The 19,962-nt window shown below is 43.1% G+C and overlaps 1 protein-coding gene across 1 annotated transcript; it reads left to right on the top strand.

The window, feature by feature from the left end:
• The first annotated feature begins 353 nt into the window (after window positions 1–353).
• On the top strand, window positions 354–4,973 carry LOC112114760 (doublesex- and mab-3-related transcription factor A1). The gene is made up of 2 exons (XM_026646359.2): window positions 354–861; window positions 3,980–4,973. Exons 1-2 carry the CDS (start codon window positions 354–356, stop codon window positions 4,825–4,827), a joined length of 1,356 nt encoding a protein of 451 aa, XP_026502144.1. The 3' UTR covers window positions 4,828–4,973.
• Window positions 4,974–19,962: the final 14,989 nt, after the last annotated feature.

Here is a 19,962-nt window from a genome sequence, read left to right on the forward strand (position 1 = left end):
CCTGAGTCAGGCTGGAAGGGAACAGGGAAGTGCTGTGGAGGAAGAAAGACATACGCAGCTCGCGCCGCTCTCTCAGCATTTACCTGAACTCTCTCTCACAAATAAATCCTATCCTCTCGTCAGTGTGGAGCAACCTCCTTGGCTCCCACCAAGGAGCGGTGCGCCCGGGCAGTGGGGGCCATGCGCCACCATCCCACCTCGCTTTTGGGGGCTGTCCCCTGGCAAGGGGCGTGGCGCTGTGCCCTGCTCCACCCGGGAGAGACGCTTAACTCCCCGCACCGGGAGGGGAGAGGGGGCAGACGGCGGCGGTTCTCCCCCAGAGCTGTGCGGTGCCCGGGCTCCTCTCTGCGGGCATGGAGCCGGGCAGCTCCCCGCTGCTGCCCCAGGGGCTGGCCACCCTTCCACCCCCAGCTCCGGCACTGCCCGTGCCCCCCGCCTTCCTCCGCCCGCCCAGCCTCTTCTTGCGGGCAGCCGCCGCCGCCGCCACTGGCGGCTCCAGCCCCTGCTGCCCGGAGCGCGGCGCCTGCTCGCCGCGGACCCCGAAGTGCGCCCGCTGCCGCAACCACGGCGTGGTGTCCGCGCTCAAGGGCCACAAACGCTTCTGTCGCTGGCGGGACTGTGCCTGCGCCAAATGCGCGCTGATCGCCGAGCGCCAGCGGGTCATGGCCGCGCAGGTGGCGCTGCGCCGGCAGCAGGCGCAGGAGGAGAGCGAGGCCCGGGGGCTCCAGCACCTCCTCCAGCAGCGCCCGCCCGCCGCCCGTGGGGAGGCGGCGCTGAGCCCGGCGGCCGCGGGCCGCGGAGCTGCCGGGCGGGCGCCGGCGCGCGGGGGCGCGAGCGCGGAGCTCCAGCCGGGGAGAAGAGGTGTGCGAGCGGAGCCGGGCGGGGCGGGGAGTGCGTGGGGCAGGGAACGGACCCGCAGCCGCGCCGAAATCCCGGCCCCTCTGCGGCAGATACTGACTTCAGTGTGGCCACGATTTCCCCTCCCCGGTGCGAGCTGTGTGCGCCCTGGGGAGGCTGATCACAGGCCGTGCGGACAGACGGCGGCGCCTGTGGATACGGGGAACTCCCCTGATGCTATACACGCGCTAGGGGCCAGAGACCCAAAGGAGCTCTGCTCCTCTGTAGGCTCCCAAACCAGAACCTTATTATCCGTGCTCAGCACCCAGCGGGTCCTATCCTGACGCTTACTGCCAGGTTTTCAAAAGAGCCTCATGCACTGAGCTCTTCTAAAAATCTAGCCAAGGTTGCGTGTTGTACCAGTACTGTATATGTACACATGTATTGCATATTTATGCGCATATAGGCAGTGTATTGCATATTGTGCATGAATGATATGCATGGCGTATAAACACATTTATGTTTTTTTTTATTAAATATGCACGTTCCTGTTATCTATTCCATATGTAATATATTGCATTTGGGCACGTGTGTGTATGTATATACATATGCACACACACATATGATATAACAAAATGCAATATGTTGTGCAGTAAAATAGGAAATTTCATGTTTAATGTAATATGCAGTGTATTGATAAGTTTTAGATTATATCAGTGATATATGGCCTCAGTTTTGTCAACATTTAAGCATGTGTTTTAAGTTTAAGCACGCATAGTTCCACTGACTTCAGTAGGATAATTCAAATAAGTAAAGTGCTTAAGTGTTTGCGAGATCAGGGTCTTTATTTTTGCATGTATATATAAATGCTAAATGTGCAATGTTATGTTATTATGCAGGATACTGTGTACATATGCAACTGTTGCATAGGTAGTATAGTAAGCAATACGTTATCTGTATAATATATAATGCAGCTTTTACAAATAAAATAACAGATGATCAGTTTAAAAAAACATTTGAGATGCAAGAAGCCATTTTGTAAGTTTAGGAGTATTGTGGTTATGAAGTTGGTATCATGATGCCACAAAGAAGTGGATACCTTTTCTTAAAACAAAAACAAAGCAAACTATGACTCCTGCTGATTTTCTTACATTTTTGTTAAAATTTATCTCGCAAATTCATACTTAAGGATGAAGTCCATTTAAACTACACTGGACTATAGAAACTAAGGGTGGCGGCATCAGGTCCTTAATCCTTGCTTTTGGCAATAGTTTTGATATACAACAAAGTTAACTGAAAGACTCGCATACACATTTGGGTATTTGATATGTCAAAGAAAGTAACATGACCTAAGGAATCTTCTTAAATCTAGAAATGCTAACATTAATTGAGCTATACTTTATATTTTGACAAATCTTGAATATAGCTGTTCCAAATGTGCTTCAGAGTGTTAAGGATCATGCATGTATGGGAGATCATTCAGTGGTCTCTGATCCTGCAAAGGCTTAAGCATCACCGAAATCAGTGGCAAAACTCTTGTTTACTTTAGTGGGTGCAAAATCAGCCCTTATGGGACTACATGTGCTTATAAGCCTTTGCAGGATTGGAGCCTTAGTTTTTAAACACTGAAAGTCTATGTGGGATGGTTGCTAAGAAGATTGTGCAAATATGAGAAATTTTTCAATATTTACATGTTCGCGGGGCTTCTGATTTTAGGTTTTAATTGATAATAAACCAGTTTTTATCCAATAAACACTGGAAATGGTTACTTGTATTTAACAACTTGTCTACATAGCACAGTAATGCGGACTACAATGGGTGTGATTCCTAAAATGTACTAACCTGTTTAGCCTTAATTGGTCCATGTAGATCTTGCTGTAGTACACTAGAGGTTCCCTAGTACACTTTAATGTCATGCTGTTTGAAATAGTAAGATGTTAAAGGAACATGACAGAGATTACTCATTACAGTATATACAAAGAGAGAGCCTTGGGGAAAAAACCTCGATTTTTCTATATCTATATAAAGTGCAAAAATTGCTAAAAATAACCCTTGGAAAATTTAAATTAATAAAATACCAAAACCAGAAGCCCCACATTTATGCTACAATGAAATTATGTGGATTTTCCTCTAATTAACCATGAAAGCCTTAATTCTGTAATTTGTGTGCACAGGTAGAACTTTGTGCCCATGGAGAGCCCCAGTGAAATCAGTGTGACTATGCAGGCACAAATGTTTACCTGCATGGGAGCAATAGAAGGATAGGGGCCTAAATTTTTGTTCTGGGCATGTCCAATATTTATTTTATTGCCTCCCCCAAAAGTATTGACATGATGTAAGTACTATGCTGAACAATTTGGGAAGTCTTGCATCATTATTCATTTTAATTTCAGTTGCCTCCTCTGTCTGTATCTCAGCTAAAAATAATAAAATCTGGATCTTTCCCTTTAGATGAAAGAATGTTACTCAGTGAGCCTCACCCATTGTTCAGGTTTTTTTTAAATGAATCATTTTTCTTCTTCATGAGCATAAAAAGTAACTAAAAAGTAGGGAGGACTAAGCTGATTTTCTGCTTCCTCCCCTCAGTCTACCCCAAGTCAAAATCAACTGGAGGGAATTTCCTCAATTTTCCACACAAAATGGCACTGAGCATTCTAATGAAAGTCTGAATTTAGGAAGTAATTCTGTTGATGAAGAACAAGAAGGAAGAGAATCCTGCCTGTTCTCTTAGCCCTGCAGAGCCAACATGGCTGTTTCATCACTTAAGTGAGCTGATATAACTAAATAAACAGGGGGAGTCTGATGTCTTCTTATTGTATACCAGCACAGCTCCATTGAAATGAATGAGAATCTGGGCAAGGATCCATTGTGTACAAAGGTGCCATTTTTTATTTAGTCATTTTTCAGATTTCAATCTTAATTACACTGTTCATTGCTTTGAACACCAAGGGATAAAATCATGGCTCAATTGGAGTCCTTGCCAATTTTACTGTTTACTTCAATGGGACTCGGATTTCACCCTATATCTTTTCTTGGGAAGTGTAATGTGTACTGTGTGGAAATTTTGGTAGCTATTTATAAGGCTTTTGAAGGCTAGTGGGGGAATTTTAGACTAAATTAATATATTTTTTTTATTTCCCAGAAGGGCAGATGCAGAAGTATGACTCATACTTCAGGGTGTTGGAAGGTCCTGTAGTCCTATCACATCCTCCTCCTCTGATATCTTCGCCTGAGTCAGCAGAAGCTAGTGGAAGCTATAGAGTGAAGTCGTCTGGCCTGGAAATCTCAGAAAAGGAAGAGACTGTTCAGTGTCCTAATCTGGAGCAGCAGTTGGAAGGTGTCGAAAGTTCAGGGTCCCTTTCTTCTTCAGACATGGAATCAGGAAATGAAAGTGAATGGTCCAAGGATTTTGCTGCCCCCAGTTCCAGTCCGCCTGCTGCTGCTTCAAGACAAAGAGACCCACTTGGCATTCTCACCAAAGTCTTTCCTAGTCATAAACGAAGCAAGCTGGAGAGTATCCTGCAGTTCTGCAAAGGAGATGTGGTCCAAGCCATAGAACAGATCTTGAATAGGAAAGAGAATAAACAAAATGTCAAAGACTTTGCAAACTCATCTAGATCTGAATTTAGTGCCTTACAGAGAGCCTCTAATTTTAGCCTCACAGGATTAGGTGTTGGAGCATTTGGCAATACATCTGCTTTCTCCCCTCTTCAAACCAGTTCTACATCATTTGGAAATGCAACAAATCTTTATGGCCTAAATCCTAGACTGGGGATTAGCCCTCTAAAACTGGCTTATTCCACCCCTGGAAGAGGGCTGCCTGGATTTATGTCACCCTACTTAACGCCTGGACTGGTTCCAGCTTTGTCTTTTCACCCAGCAATGGACTATTCCTTTTCAGGAGTGATCAAGGATGCTTCTTACTTTCCGAGTAAAGAGTCACTCACTAGCAGTGGAATTTACTCAAGGCTAAATCAAGAAAACCAGTAGTGCCTTTAGCATACTCCCTTTCTCAATGCACTTCCAAAATATGCAGCTGTGATGACATCTGGACTAGTATGTCAAACCTCAAAGGATGCTTTAATCCCACACTCCACAGAATATTATATTAGAGGTGGCAGAACAGTTCCTTTTTAAAAGAACACGAGGCTTTGTACACCTTTTGAATGTTTTTTTTAATTTTAATGTAGAATGGCTTGCAAAACTGAAATTTTAAAGCAAAAATACATAATTTAAAATATTTTCATTTTTCCATCCAGAATATCTGCTGTGAAGAGCTGGTTTAAAAATTAGCACTGATTTTAAAACTGAGTTTTTTATTATACGTATATTTTGTTTGTATACTGTCTTCAAATTGTTTTGTATATGAAACAATAACTAGGATCTATTTGTCTGTGAACAGAAATAGTTGGATTATAAGGAACGTCCATTATAACGTTCCTCTCCCTTTTAAAAAATGTTTCATCAACTTTTTGTACTTAGTCTCCAAAGTCAATGATGCAAACAAAAATAAGACCTTGCATCTGAAGAAGTGAGGTTCTTACCCACGAAAGCTTATGCTCCCAATACTTTTGTTAGTCTTAAAGGTGCCACAGGACCCTCTGTTGCTTTTTACAGATTCAGACTAACACGGCTACCCCTCTGTTACTTGAAAAATAAGACCGACTTTCAAAAATGAGTCCTTAATGTTAAGTTGATAAATCCATAGTTAGGCATTGAAATAAGCAGCCTGATTTTCAAAAGATCTTACTGAAGTAAATAGGGGCTGCTGGGTGCTCAACACTTTTGAAAATCAGGCTCTTCATTTAGGTGTCAAAGGCCCTGATCCTGCAAAAATGTATGCACAAACTTAATTTTGCATACTGAGAATAGCCCCATTTAAGTTACAGTGCTTGATTCTAAACTGATAAATCAGCATAGCTCAGCTGAAGTCAATAGAACTCTGCTAATTTAAGTCAGCTGAGGATCTGGCCCATAAAGTTAAGGACGTGTGAACATTTTTGCAGGATCAGGGCCTAAATGTGGATGGAGGAGGCTGATTTTAGGCACTCATTTTTAATAGCGTTGGTCCAAATGAAAAAACTGTACTTCAACGTGGGGATTTGAATTTCTGAAGCTCAGTCCTTTGAATTACACTTAATAGAACCCATACTTTGGGTTGTATTTTGGATTTTTTTTATTTTATTTTTTGTATTGTGGATTTTTTCATTCATAAAATTCTTCTCAAATGATGACAGCAAATACAATTTCTTTATACCTTTATTTTTATTGTGAGTTTTGTAGACCTTGTATTGTGAATCTTGGAGCTAAACAATGAACAGAGTCAAAGCAAATGAGCACCATCTTCTGGCCATTCTAGTTCATTGCAATTTGATGGTGGTTTGAAAAGAAAATTAGCATTTTGGTTCATAAGGAATTATTTTTTTAAATCTGCAAAGGTGAGAGATGTTTCTCTTACATATGCTGGTATTTAAAATTTTCCTTTACTGGTTACAGTATGAATTTTGGGGAGTTGCTGTTTAAATAATAGGAAATGTTTGTATATTACAAAGATCCTGGTTACAAGTGAGACACAGAATCAAAACTTCTCTCTACTTGTGTGTAAAGTCCTATTGATTTCAGTGGGATTCTTCTTTTGTATAAGGCCACCAGGATTGGGTCTCCCCAAAATGTTTGAAACATTTGTTAAATTACTTCTCAGGCACAATGCAGACTTTTGCATATATGTGTGCTTAATTTTGCATATTTGAGCAGTCCTGCAACATGAATGTATATGTGGCTAAAGTCAAAGTTATCGCAGAATAAGAGCTCTAGGACTGCAGAACTAGAAAGGGAATTTCTCTTAGTTGCATGTAGCAACTAAAACAGAGACATGCTTTTGAGGAAGTATTTGATGCTGATTTTGTTGCTTGCTATCTAGAAAACATAACAGAAGTTTGACTTTGGGCCTGATCATGCTCCCACTGAAGTCAGTCTCTTTTGCTGTTTATCTGGTAGAACTAAAGTTTATTTCAATCAAACATCAGGGATTTTTCTAGGTGCTTATAGGACATGGGCAGGGTTAGGCATAAGCAAAGAGTAAACTATTATGAAGACTAATTTATATGGAGAACTGGCTTGTTAAATTATATGTTCTGAATGATTATATTTTATCAAAGTATGCAACAGTTTTATCACTTACAATTGATTGTATTAGCATCAATAGAAATTAGCAAGCTTTCAATATTAACTAACTTTGACATTTCAGTAGATGTCCCTGCTTCATTTGATTTCATTGAGGCCCTAAGTCAGGAAAGCATGGCTGTTCAGACATTTAAGCGTGTGCTTTAGCCGGGATGGATTTAAGTATGTGCTTAAGTGCATTCCTCAACTGAGGCCAAAATGCCAAAATCTGTGCATGTCTACACAGTGGGGCAATGCTCACTACTGGGTTGTGATTTCTAAAGCACATCAGTGTGAGACACATTAATTGGTCCATGTAGACCCTGCTGATGCACACTAAGAGTTCCATAGTGTGCTTATAACATTTTTCTATTTTAAACAGCGCTCCATTAAAGTACACTAGAGAACTTTTAGTGTGCACCACCAGGGTCTACACAGACCAGTTAATGCGTAATGTGCTAGTGCACTGTAGAAATCACACCTTTGTAGTCTGCATTGCTGCACCATATAGACAAGCCATCAGCTTGCCAAATGATATTGTTCTTACTGGTTATTGTTTTTATGTTGCTCTTATTTCAATAGACGTAATTAAGAAAATGCCTTTCTTGCGAACTAAGGATCCTAGCCATTCGCACCATAATATTAAAGTTTATAGGCTTATTTCAAAAGCCCTGCTCTTTGTCAGAATTTGTACTTTTATAGCTATCTTAATGCACTTCCTCTTTGTAAGAGTTGGAGTGAATAGCCCTGGCCCTTCGTGAAGCTGTTTCTTTCAACTGCATTATGGTTTTTACTCTCATTTTCTCCAGCACACTTGGTTACACTCCAAGCACATATTATCATTTGTTAAATCTATCCCAGTGGTACATCTCAAGCAAGATGGAGATTCCTGTGAGAGAACAGGTTCTGTGAAATGCCAACCTAAGAACCCTGCTTCATAGCACACAGTGGACTTGATCCTGAAGTCCTGAGTGAGGATTTAACTATAATGTACTCCTGTTCACTGTTTTGCCCTGGGCTTAACCAAGGACTTAAGTATGTATTTAAGTCCCATAGATTTCAATGAAACTAAAGCATATTCATAAAGTTAAGCATCAGTGCATTGCTAAATAGCCATGGAGTTATGCACTGGGTGAAATTTAAGTATGAACTTTGCTGAACTGAGTCATTAGCCTTGGTTTCCTCATTTGGAAAACGGAGATCAGTGTTTTCCCCTGTTAAGCACTCTGAGATCTCCCAATGAAAGGTGCTATGGTATGTGCTAAATATTATTCCAGAGCTCTTCATTTTCTTTGAAAGTTGCACATCTTTGAATGTTTTAACTGTTATTTTTCCCACAGAGATGATTTAAGGGCAAATGCTTTAAAACAGTGGATCTCAACCAGGGCTATGTGTACCCTTGGGGGTACGTAGAGGTCTTCCAGGGGGTACATCAACTCATCTAAATATTTGCCTAGTTTTACAACAGGCTACATAAAAAGCACTAGTGAAGTCAGTACAAAATAAAATTTCATAGAGACGACCTGTTTATACTGCTCTATGAACTGTACACTGAAATGTAAGTACACTATTTATATTTGAATTGGGTTTTTTTTTATAATTATATGGTGAAAATGAGGAAGCAAGCAATTTTTCAATAATGGAGTGCTGTGACACTTTTGTATTTTTGTGTCTGATTTTGTAAGCAAGTAGTTTTGAAGTGAGGTGAAACTTGGGGATATGCAAGACAAATCAAATTCCTGAAAGGGGTTCAGTAGTCTGGAATGGTTGAGAGCCACTGCTTTAAAAGTCACCATAGATGGGGTAAGTGAGAATTAGAAAAGAACTTAGAAGGACAAGAATAACTAAGGTGAGAATTGCACTCTTGCTATACATTTTTATGTTTGTTTTTACAATGCAAATATAAAATGGAGTGGTGATTTACTAGAACAGTCTTATTACTACACACTTTCACTGCAGGTTTCATAGAAGTTTGTTTAAAAAAGATTAAATCTACAGAACAATCACCAGAGTTACACTCTTAGAATTTTAGAATTTGAATCTATGGCCAGGTATTATCTAGATCTGTTAGTTGATATGAGTGCATTGCTGCAATTGGTATCAACAGATGTCTGAAGAATGAGGGAAGAAGATGCTCCTTATCTAAGGCAAGACAAGGAATAACAGTGGAACACTGCAGTGGTTTGATAAGCTACATACAGATATTTGTTCCCCAGCACCAGTTAGGACATATTGATCTGTTTACTTGGTAACTTTTATCTAATTTTGATCACTTCTCTCTGTCTCCCAACCCTTCTTTCTTTACTCTTGTCAAGGTGGGATCCACAAAGGCACTTAGGTGTTGCAACTCTCAGCATTGTAGCACCTAACTTGTAAGCTAGAAAATTACAGGAACAACACTGCCATTTACAAAGCTCAATCAGATGCCTAGAGTCCCCATGCAATCAATGAGAAGAGAGAGGGGGGCATCTAAGAATGTGATCCACAAAAGCCAGCACACTAAGCGAGGAGCCCCCTAAGCTAGTCTATGGAAGATGCTAACCAGAAGGGTGTGTGCTAAGCCCCGCCCCTCTCTTGGAGATGGGCACCTAGCTCTGATAAGTGAGCCACTAAAAGGAAAGTGCCACCTGAAGTCAGGCAGTTTAGGCACCTTGGGCTAAGGGAGGAGGCATGCCCACCTTATAACTTTTAGCCCAGGGGTAAAAACACTTGCCTGGGATGTGGGAGACCCAGGTTCAATTCTCCCCTCTCTGCAAGAGGGGAAGAAATGATTTGAACAGAGGTCTACCTCTAAGATGGGTGCTTTAACCACTGAGCTATGGGATAGTCTGATCTAGGGTTCCCCCAGTCTCTCCAGTTGAAGCTATTCCCATGTGAATAAATAATAAAAAGAGTGATTGGAGCAGGGGGACTGGACTGGCGTCTCCTAACCCCGCAACTGGGTGCCCTAACCACTGGACTACACAGTCACTGTCTTTCTCATTCTTTCTAGCCCAATGGCTTGATTTAGCCACAGAAGACCAGCTCTAACAGGAGAGATTGAGGGTGCCCCACCTCAGAATATCCATAGCTCAGTGGTTTAAAGTACTCTCCTGAGAGGTAGGACTTGAAAAGGGCTCTCCCTTCTCCCCCTCTAGCAGAGGGGGGAATTGAATGTTGGCCTCCCACATCCCAGGTGAGTGCTCTAACCTGCTGGAAAAACTTAGTATGTGTACTCCTTTTTCACAAAAACTTTGCTTCTGTAAGAGTTTTGCAAAAAATATCAGATATTACACCAACTTGGAGCAAAGCTAAACCTTATGATTTCAAAACAGTCCAGCCAGTGCTATCTGTGCATTGGTCTGATTACATCCTCAGTTACGGGGGGATGTAACAAAACATTGAAATTCAGCTGTGGCCAATAGCTATGAGCATTATTCATCACCTATGCACTGTTTGAGTGTTCACCTCGCACTCCCTATCCCAGTGTGAACTAGGCTCAGTATAAAACCCTTGCAAAGATTCTCTGTGTAAAGTCTCTTTAGTTGTTCCAAAATCCTAGTCATCAATGGGGAGAGAATGCTCCTGGGTCAGTATGCTAGTAAAGAAATGAACAGCCTAAAATACGAATATTTAATTACTAGAAAAAATCCAGAAGCTTTATGGGTGCGGACATAAAATGGATGGAGAGGTTTGGGTGCTTATAAGCAAGAGAGAGGGCTTGTCTACACTATGGCTTAAATCGATGTAACTTACATCCCTCAGGTGTGAAAAAACCACCCCTCTGAGGGACGTAAGTGACCTCGACTTAAAGTGGTGTCTGCACTGCACTTTCAGCAGGAGATGCTCTCCTGCCAACATAGCTTCCCTGCCTCTCCTGGAGGTGGAGTATTCACGTCAACAGGAGAGCGCAGCTGCATTGATGTAGCACAGTAGTGGAGGCAAGCTGGCTGTAGTGTTGTTTGAAATTTTAGTTGAACAAGTTTTCATTTGGCCATCAGGTGGCAACAGTGACAGTGAATAACTGAGAAGTGCTAGAGAAGGGTTGGGTAAGCAGACCCTGTACTGTGTCTAGTGAGGTATCTAGGTTTCTAGTGACGTATTTAGGTACCTAACGATACCTAGGGGTGTCAGGTATGTGTAGGGGTGTTTTCAAAAGAACCTAGGCACCTAACTCCCATTTAAACTAATGGGAATTAGGTGCCCAGATGGTCAGACCCTGCTGAGATCTCAAGAGGGCTCAGCAACACTATGATCCCTGTTACTGAAACTAACTACTCCAAATATCTTCAATGCAACAATTAACAGCATAGGAAATCTGGGTCCTTTTAGGAGCCCTAACTTAGGAGAACAGTACACTGAAAGCCTCATGACTGACAGCCCTGTGCTCACTACCAGAGGAGCAACTAGAAGTAAAATGGGCCCTAAACCTCCCAAAAGAGCAAAACTGAGGAAGTGAAACCAGTGCAGCATATTCTCCCTCCACATGGGGCAGTGGAAGCAGCTCATAGCTCTGCTTGGTCTTCAAGAGGATTGCTAGGGTGGGATCAGGAAGCAACTGGCTTCTTGTAGCATGCTTCCCTGGCAATGTGTCAGCCTGAACATCCAGCATTCTTCTCTGCTCTGCATTGCCCTACCACTGCAAAGGAAACAGCACCACCCAGACATAAATTTGTGTATTGGAGGGGGTGGCCATTGGCAGAATGATTCCTGAGGGTGCTTGTCAGCCTGTCATGGGAGTGAGGAATGCCGAAGGATTGACCTTCTGCAAAGTCTCAAAGACTTTAAGAGGCGAAAGGCTCTGTAGGACTTGGAAGCTATGCCACCTACACTTGTTGTGACCCATTCCATCTCTCCTTTCCTAGAGGGAGAATGTGGCAGAAGCACCAAGAGACAAACCATGCAGTTTCTTGTGTCCTGTAAAGATATGGGATGAAAGAGAGCAAAAGAGAATCTAGGCCAAATAGCAGGAAAAAAACTCTTTCCAAACAGTGAGATCTCTCCGACTGTGGAATAGTCTCTCGAGGGCAGTGACAGAATCCCCTTTGCTGGTTGAAACATTTAAGACTAGATTGGAAAATACGCTTCACAGAACAGTAGGACACTGGCAATGGGGTGGACTAGATACAATACGTACTTTTTCCATCTCTGATGTCTCATGTTCTCTGATTATTTATTCGTTTGCAGTGTAGTGCTTAGGAAACCAACTGGAGGTTACTACTTCCAGACTTGCTGCTGCATAAGTTATGAGAGAGGCCACAATTTCTGTGGAGGTGAAGCTTGTCTTCTTTGTGTCCACCCTATGCTATTTGTTTTTATGTAGGAAAAATTAAAGAAATCCAAGTGCAAAAATGAATGGTCAATTTCAGTCTAAATTCATTTTGTGTTTTCAGAGGTCAGCATATCTTGAAAAATCATTTGCAAAAATACTTTTGTTTCTTACTGGTTCTTAGAGAAGTATATTGTACTGATGAGCCCCAGCCTTCACCCATTTGATTTCTTAATCTTTGTCTCCTCTCCAAGACACATTATCTATCTGGAGATTTCCCCCCAATGTGACATTTATTATTAGAACTGATTTAATGTGAAAATGCCTGAAGCCTTGAAATGGAAGAAATTTTCAACAATATGGAAAGCATGACCATTATAAAGATGTGCTAATCAAGACACTTTATCACCATCATCAACCCAGATAAGTCAGAAGAACTCTGAAATATCACAGGAAGCAGGCAGCTACTCTATGTGGCAGTTAACTAGTATTGTGGTACTGTTGGCTTCAATTAAGACTGGGAGATATCTCTTGAAGATTGAAAAGATCTGACAAAGTCTTTTCCCATGGTCTGACTGGGTGAAATTAAGGAAAGTATTCAAGATCCTGAAGCTAACATGACTGCCATGAATGGGACAGCTAATGTTTTGAACACAAAGGGTGAAATTCAGTGGCAGAACTCCCATTGACTTCAACGGGACAAACTGCAGAACCCAGAGGAGCAGTGTTAACGCTTTTGGGGAAAGATCATCATTGACTTTACTAGAGCAACATCTATACTTCAGCTGAGGATGTGGATGTTAGACTTAATAACAGGATGGAAGACACCATTAGAAAGGTGTTGGATATATCTTCACAATGGACTGGCTGTGGAAAAAAACTTCAGGTAGGTGATGAGCCCCTTACTCACATAAGTAAGTAGTTAATCTCATGAATAGTCCTCATTGTGTCAATGTGAAAGATTCACAGTTAGGCCCTGAAGATTGGACTATGCTATGGATACTGGCTTCATGACAATGAGAACAGTACAAGGCAACTTTTCCCGAATGCCTGGCCCATGCAGACTTTGCACACACATTTTTATAACCTTAACATTCTTTTTAAGAAACTCACACAATCCTATTCGCTTCTGCTTCTACGTCCCTTAATCAATGAACAGAAATTGTTCATTGTCATCATTTGAGTACACCAGGAAGAAAACCTGCAATTGGTCAGCTTTTATCCACACCCAACAGTTACCAGGAAAGCAAGGCAGTGATTCCATACTGAGTGGGTGCACCCAGGGCACTGGAGCTAAAGAAGTTTGCCCAGCAGTACCGACAGGGGAGACACTCATGTCCTGTGGCCCTAGCCATATAAGGACAGCAGCGCCTCAACCCCTCTCAGTTCCTTCTCACTGCCTGTGGATCAAGTCAGAGTTTCTCTGTGCTGCCGTAAGAGCTGCGAGACCCTGTATGATCAACTCCCATTTTGACCCTGGGGCATATACTGAGTCCAGTACCGATGGCATCAGCACCAGCGTTGACTGTCTCCATGCTGGTTGCATACCAGGCATCATCAGACCTGCTTTGCCTCTCATTCCTGGACTGTCTACTGGTTCAAGAGTTTGCAAATGCCATGGCTTCTACCACCTTATTCTCTGTTGTACTTGTGACGTTACACTCCATATTCTTTATGGAATTATGCTTGTGATATGCATATGACACAACTAAGATGTGTTATGCAAGATGGGTCATATGAGATATCATTGAAAAGGTTATGATTTACTGAATGTGATTATCCAATTTGCATGCATGTATCATTTTTGTATCTAAAGTTAGGAATATGGACTATGTAACAATTACAACTGGGTGTGTATTTGGAAGGCACCTACCGGACAACAGGCCATCAGGAAGAAACAACAAGACTGTGAAGATACTAATCTCTCTCTTTCCTGGGAGGCGTCCTGGGACGTAACTGTGACATTACTAGGTCAGGTGGTCTTGTCACCTGATACTGAACATCATCTTGGACTTCTTGTAACTTTCCACTAAAAGGAGAGAGGGGTCAAGTTTGGGAAACAAAAGATTCCCGCCTTATGTAAATCTTGTTTAAGGGTGGGGAGGAAGGCAAACAGGACTCTCCTCCATTGCCTACCTAAGAAGAAAGACTGCTGAAAGTACCTGAAGGGACAAAGCAATCAACCTGAAGGGAAAGGCAGGGGTGAGTCCAGACTGAGACAGGGGTCCAGTCTGTAAGAAAATAACTGGAACTCTGAGCTACAGAAACCCTGCATCCTGCCTAAATTCAATATTTAGGGTGAGAAATTACATTTTGTAACCTGTTTCTTTAGTGAATCAAGCTTAGTTTGCCTATTTTGTTTTATTTGCTTAGTAATCTGCTTTGTTCTGTTTGCTATCTCTTTAACCACCTAACATCGGCCTTTTATAGTTGATAACATTTGCTTTGTTTATTGTTAAACTCAGTTTATGTAATTTCTAACTGGGGGAGCAAGAAGTTGTGCATATCTCTTTTCACATTGAGGAAGAGGGTGAAATTTTATGAGCTTGCGCTGTGCAGATTCTTCTTTGGGTCTGCTCTCCAAGGGAAGTGGGCACCTGAGTGCTGGAGCAAGTCCCTTAAGCTGAGTCTTCCCAGAGCTGATCTCAGTGTCTGTGTCTTTCTGCAGCTGGGTGTAGCCCTGCCCGTGTGTGTGCTAGAGGAGGCTTAAGAGCCTGGCTCAGCAAGATAGGTTAAAGGGGGCCCAGGCTGGCAGAACAGGCGGGCTCAGTCATATCTCAGGTGGCATCCCAGACGGGGTGGGGGGTCCAACCTGTCACAGTACTCTTGGAATCTTCTGGCTGTATCACAGAGCTACTGGGCTCATCAGCACCACAGCTTGCACCTCTCAGGCCTCAGAAATTGGAGTTGAGACTGATGCTGGGCCTGGCACCAATGGCCCCATCAACATTGGTACATCCTTTGTCACCGTCATTGTCTTGGCAGCAAATCTCTTCATCGAGTTTGGTACCATTGTAATGACGCCTCTCTAGGTACCAGATGGGAATGTCTCTCATTTGGTACCACTGGTGCTGGTCCTCCATTCCTCTTTGGCACCAGTGCTGCCCCCATATTGAACTTCAGACGAGTCTGATTGCTTGTTTGCCCCATTAGGGTTGGCTCCCATGTTGTGACAAGAGAACATCCGGGACACCACAAGATCCAGGTTGGGGTTATCCTCTCCCTTATCGTTGGGTAGGCAGTCAGGACAGAGGCTCTTGGCTTAGTGACTACTGGCCACCGGTGCCTTATCCATATGCCGGTGGCCTCCTTGGGGTGTTCCTTGGTCCCTGAGGTCCCACTCCTTGACTCGCTCCAGAGTGATATTAGCGGTCCCAATGTTGGCTCCAAGCCATCTCTACTGCAAGTGACTGCTGAGCTGTTCCACCTGGACCTCTGGGGCTATTCCGACCAGATCCTGTGGTGCAAGAGACAGGACCCATCATCAGCACATCAAACTGCCTCCACATCTTTCCTGGATGATTCTACCAGGCCGGAATCCTCCTCTCCCTCAGTACCTGAGGCCTTTAAAATGTATCATGACCTCCTCGGGTATATGGTTGCTACCTTGGGTATTCAGGTGGAATTCCTGCAGGAGAGTTCATCTAAGCTGCTGGATACTCTCCAATCATGAGTGCTGGTGAGAATAGCCCTCCTGATAAATGAGTCTCTCTTGGCACTTGAAAAGGCCCTCTGGGATACTCCAGCTTAGTTGCATCCCACAGTGAAACATTTGGACAAGTGGCACTTCATCCCTATGCAGGGTTTTGAGGGGTTTTACCCCCACTTGGCCCCAAGCTCACCGATGATAACTGCAGCAAATGATAGGGCAAGGCAGGGGAGGTATAAGTCTATCCCGAAGGACAGAGTCCAAGAGGATGAACTTTATGCGGAGGAAGATTTATACATCCTGTTCCCTGCAAATGTACATCACGAACTAGCAGGTGTTGCTCTCTAAATATGACTTTGTCAATTGGATAGCCATGTCTAAGTTCGCAGACCAGTTGCCAGAACCCTACAGGGAAGAGTTGATGGAATTCATTGCAGAAGGCTGTATTGTGGCCATCACCTTGTTGCGCTCATCTCTGGGTGTGGCAGATGCTGCAGCCAGAATTATGATGTTGGCCATGACCATGAGGAGGACCTCATGGCAGCAGAATTTGGGCATTGCTCCAGATGTGCAGACCATTGTTGACCAACCATTTTATGGCTTTATTTTGTTTTCAGGGGGGAAAAAAGATAGATGAAACCCTGCTCTCTTTTAAAGACTCCCTAGCTACTTTACGTTCTTTGGCAGTAAATACTCTGGCCATGAAGAGATGCCACTATAGAGGTCAGCAGCAGCAGCAATACTATTCACAGTGTTTGTTTCGGACAGTGCTCCCTTCCTGTAAGGCAGCGAGACTATTCCTGGAAGGGTCATGGATCCCAGAGGAGAAGGTCCTTTGCTGCTGGGTTTAACCAGCCGGCTCATCCCACCACTCAGCATCCAGCAAGCACCCATTTTGTCTCATGTGTCCAGGACAGTGATCCAGTAGCAATCTCTCCTTCTCTGTCCACCCTCCATCCCCGTCCGGGAATGGGCTAACTCATTTTTACAGTGTTTGGGACTTGATTACCATTGACAACTGGGTCCTAAGCACCATCAGATTGGGTTATACATACACTTCCTCTCTGCCCATCCATGGGAAGTCAGTGTTTTCAAACCTGTGGCAGGGAGGTTCTTGAAAGGAGTCACTCGTCTCCACCCTCCAGTTAAAGAGCCGTTTCCTTTGTAAGACCTTATTGCTGTGTTAGCGGCTCTTATGGGGCTGCCTTCGAGCCTCTGGCAACATCTTCTTTCTCCTTTCTGTGTCAGAAAACTGCCTTCCTTGTGGTGATAGTGTCTGCAAAGAGGGTAGGTGAGTTTCAGGCTTTGATGGTGGAGCCTCCTTACATGCAATTTTCTAAACACAAAGTCATCCTGAGGCCGCACCCTACATTTTTATCCAAAGTGGTTTCCCAGCTTCACTTGAACCATGCTGTATATTTACCAGTGTTCTTCCCTAAGCCGCATTCAGAGGAACAATGTCTTCACGAGCTGGCTGTCAAGTGAAGTTTAGCTTTTTATCCGGATGGGACCAAACCTTTCTCCTCCTCATCTTGTTTGTTTGTCTCATATGCAGACTGAATGAAGGGTCAAGAGGACTCTTCCCAGACAATTTCCAGGTGGATATCTTCCAGTATCGTGACAGCATTCGAAGCAGCCCAGACTATGGCCCCCTCAAAGGGTGTGAACTAATGCCACCCAGAATCAACAGCATTCCTAAGTGACATTCCTATATTGGACATTTGCTTGGCTGCCACTTGGTCCTCTGTGCATATTTTTATAAACCATTACTGCTGCGTCCAGATCAGATGCCAACTTTGGGAAGGCAGTCCTGCAGTCTTAGTTAAATAGACTCTGAGCCCTATCTCCTATGAGTAGTGTTTGTGAGACACCTAAGTAGAATACAGGGCTGCATCTACTTGAAGAAAAATCTGGTTACCTACCTGTAACTCTTGTTCTTCGAGATGTGATGCAGACATGTATTCCACAGCTCGCCCTATGTCCCCTTTGCATTGGAATCTGTACTTCTGATGTTTGGTGGCCAGGCACTAAGAAGGTTGTCGTGGTGCTGACCTGGGGAGGGGCTAAGGCTGCAGGGTGTGAACGCCACTCCTATGGGTACTTCTGGCAAAGTTCTCTGGCTCATGAGCACTGGGTGTGCATAACCTCAGTAGAATGCATGGCTACATCACGTTTTGAAGAACAACAGTAACAGGTATGTAACCATTTTTTCCTGGGAGGGGCAATCAGGATCCCCTTAATAAAATTCCCCTACTAATTTGAAGGAAATAGATATTTCAAGCCAGGACATGAGTGGAAACTCTATTATTTAAATAACATCATGGTTTGTTAATGTCCACAAGGAGCAGACAGATTCTTGGATAGTAAGGTGTCGTCCGAAAGATGAATCACATAAGATAATATAAAACATAGGTTTTAATTAAGAAATGAATTGACTAGCATAGATCTTTCCAATCCCACTAATTAACTGTTAAACTAAATCTTCAGTGGGGTTGTGTGTGTTCGGGTGAAAGCAGAATTTGTGTCATTCCATTCAATAGATGTCATTGTTGTGGACCTCTGTATTGCGTTAACACAAGTATTCACCATTTTGGAGCCTTAAAATTCCACCTGTCCATCTGTTCTTCCCCTTCCCCACCCCCAAGGACTTGGGGCCAGATTTTTTTTAAGGTATTAGATGCCTTGAGATGCAGATAGTGATTAGTAGTATTCTCAAAAACAGCTAACTCACCACGGGAGTATTAACCCAATGGGAGTTAGCCACTTTTGAAAAATCCCCCTAGGCATCTGTATGCATCTCTAACTACATAAACACTTTTAAAAATCTGGCCCTTGGTGCTCCTCAATGGAATTCAGTATGTAGAACAGAAAATTGATTAGAGAATGAGTAGAGGTCTGCGGTTCCAGGATGTGTAGCAGTTAACCCCATCATTATCACCATGTGATATCACCGGCCATCTCTCAAGATATAGTCTCTTACTTTGGTCTGGGTTATACTGCTTTTCAAATCATTGATGCAATTGGAGAAATGGGGATGTCCTACACCACTGGCAGCAGCAAGAGGCAACCTACCAGTGTAGGTAGAAGTAGGCAGAATGCTTTGGAACCAGGAGAAGCACACACAGAGCTACAACATATATCCCTTAAAAAAATCACAACATGAGCTTTCCCATGAGTGTTGGCTACTGACGACTGGTTAGTGGAGGAGGGAGTTGGAGGTGGAGTAAGGGACAGATCCATCAGTGTCCCATTTGAGGTGCCAGGTGCTGCTATCAGTGGTGACACTTCCCCCTGACCTCACGCCTTGTACTCACAAAGCACAAGCACCAATTTTGGCTGCTTCCTGAATAGATGCCCAGTGGTAAAGGGGCTCTTTATGCCTTGCAAACCAAGGCAGAAGAAGCCAGAAACTGGTTCTATATGTGGCTGCCATACATCTGTATAGTGGGGTGATAACCAAACAGTTTCAATTCTAATTTTTGTAAGTTTTTCTTTCTTTTGCTTTTGGTGGAATGTGTCATGGATTTAATGTTATTTTCACAATTCCTTTAATAGCTGAATTCTCTTGCAAATGTTTAAACTCTTCATTGTCTGGTCACACGGGCGTAACTGTCTCCGATTGAGATATGAGAGGCAAAGCTACTCATTAAACTGAGTGAATCGGTCTCCCTGATACACTCAGACGTACACATCATTCTTGATTATGTTGTTTTGGAAATACTCATGACAGTACTCACTAGGTGTCTCAATAACTTTACTTAGGCCTTGACTCCATGCAAACTTGCAGTGCTAGAACTAACAGAGCTGTATTACATCGGTGCAAGTTTGTGTGTAGACACCCTTACTTCACTTTTTATTGGGTACACAAAACTGCAACAAGCCACTCGTAAAAACCAAAATAAGAGTGTCTCTGCTGACACAGGTGTTGTGAGGATTGACACCCTAAAGATTGTGCTTTGATATCTACTGATGAAAAGAGCTAGGAGCGAGGTATTATTAGACAATCTTCCACCCGTTTAACTAAATTGGTTTGAAAACACAACTATATTTACATCAGTGCAAGTTT

The sequence above is a fragment of the Terrapene carolina genome, unplaced genomic scaffold (genome assembly GCF_002925995.2).
Source record: "Terrapene carolina triunguis isolate 2854851 unplaced genomic scaffold, T_m_triunguis-2.0 Scaffold35022, whole genome shotgun sequence".
Taxonomy (NCBI): domain Eukaryota; kingdom Metazoa; phylum Chordata; order Testudines; family Emydidae; genus Terrapene; species Terrapene triunguis.

Coding starts and splice junctions, on each gene's coding strand:
- LOC112114760 (XM_026646359.2), top strand. CDS start 354: ATGGAGCCGGGCAGCTCCCCGCTGCTGCCCCAGGGGCTGGCCACCCTT. Junction 862..3,979: donor GCTCCAGCCGGGGAGAAGAG/GTGTGCGAGCGG, acceptor TTTATTTCCCAG/AAGGGCAGATGCAGAAGTAT.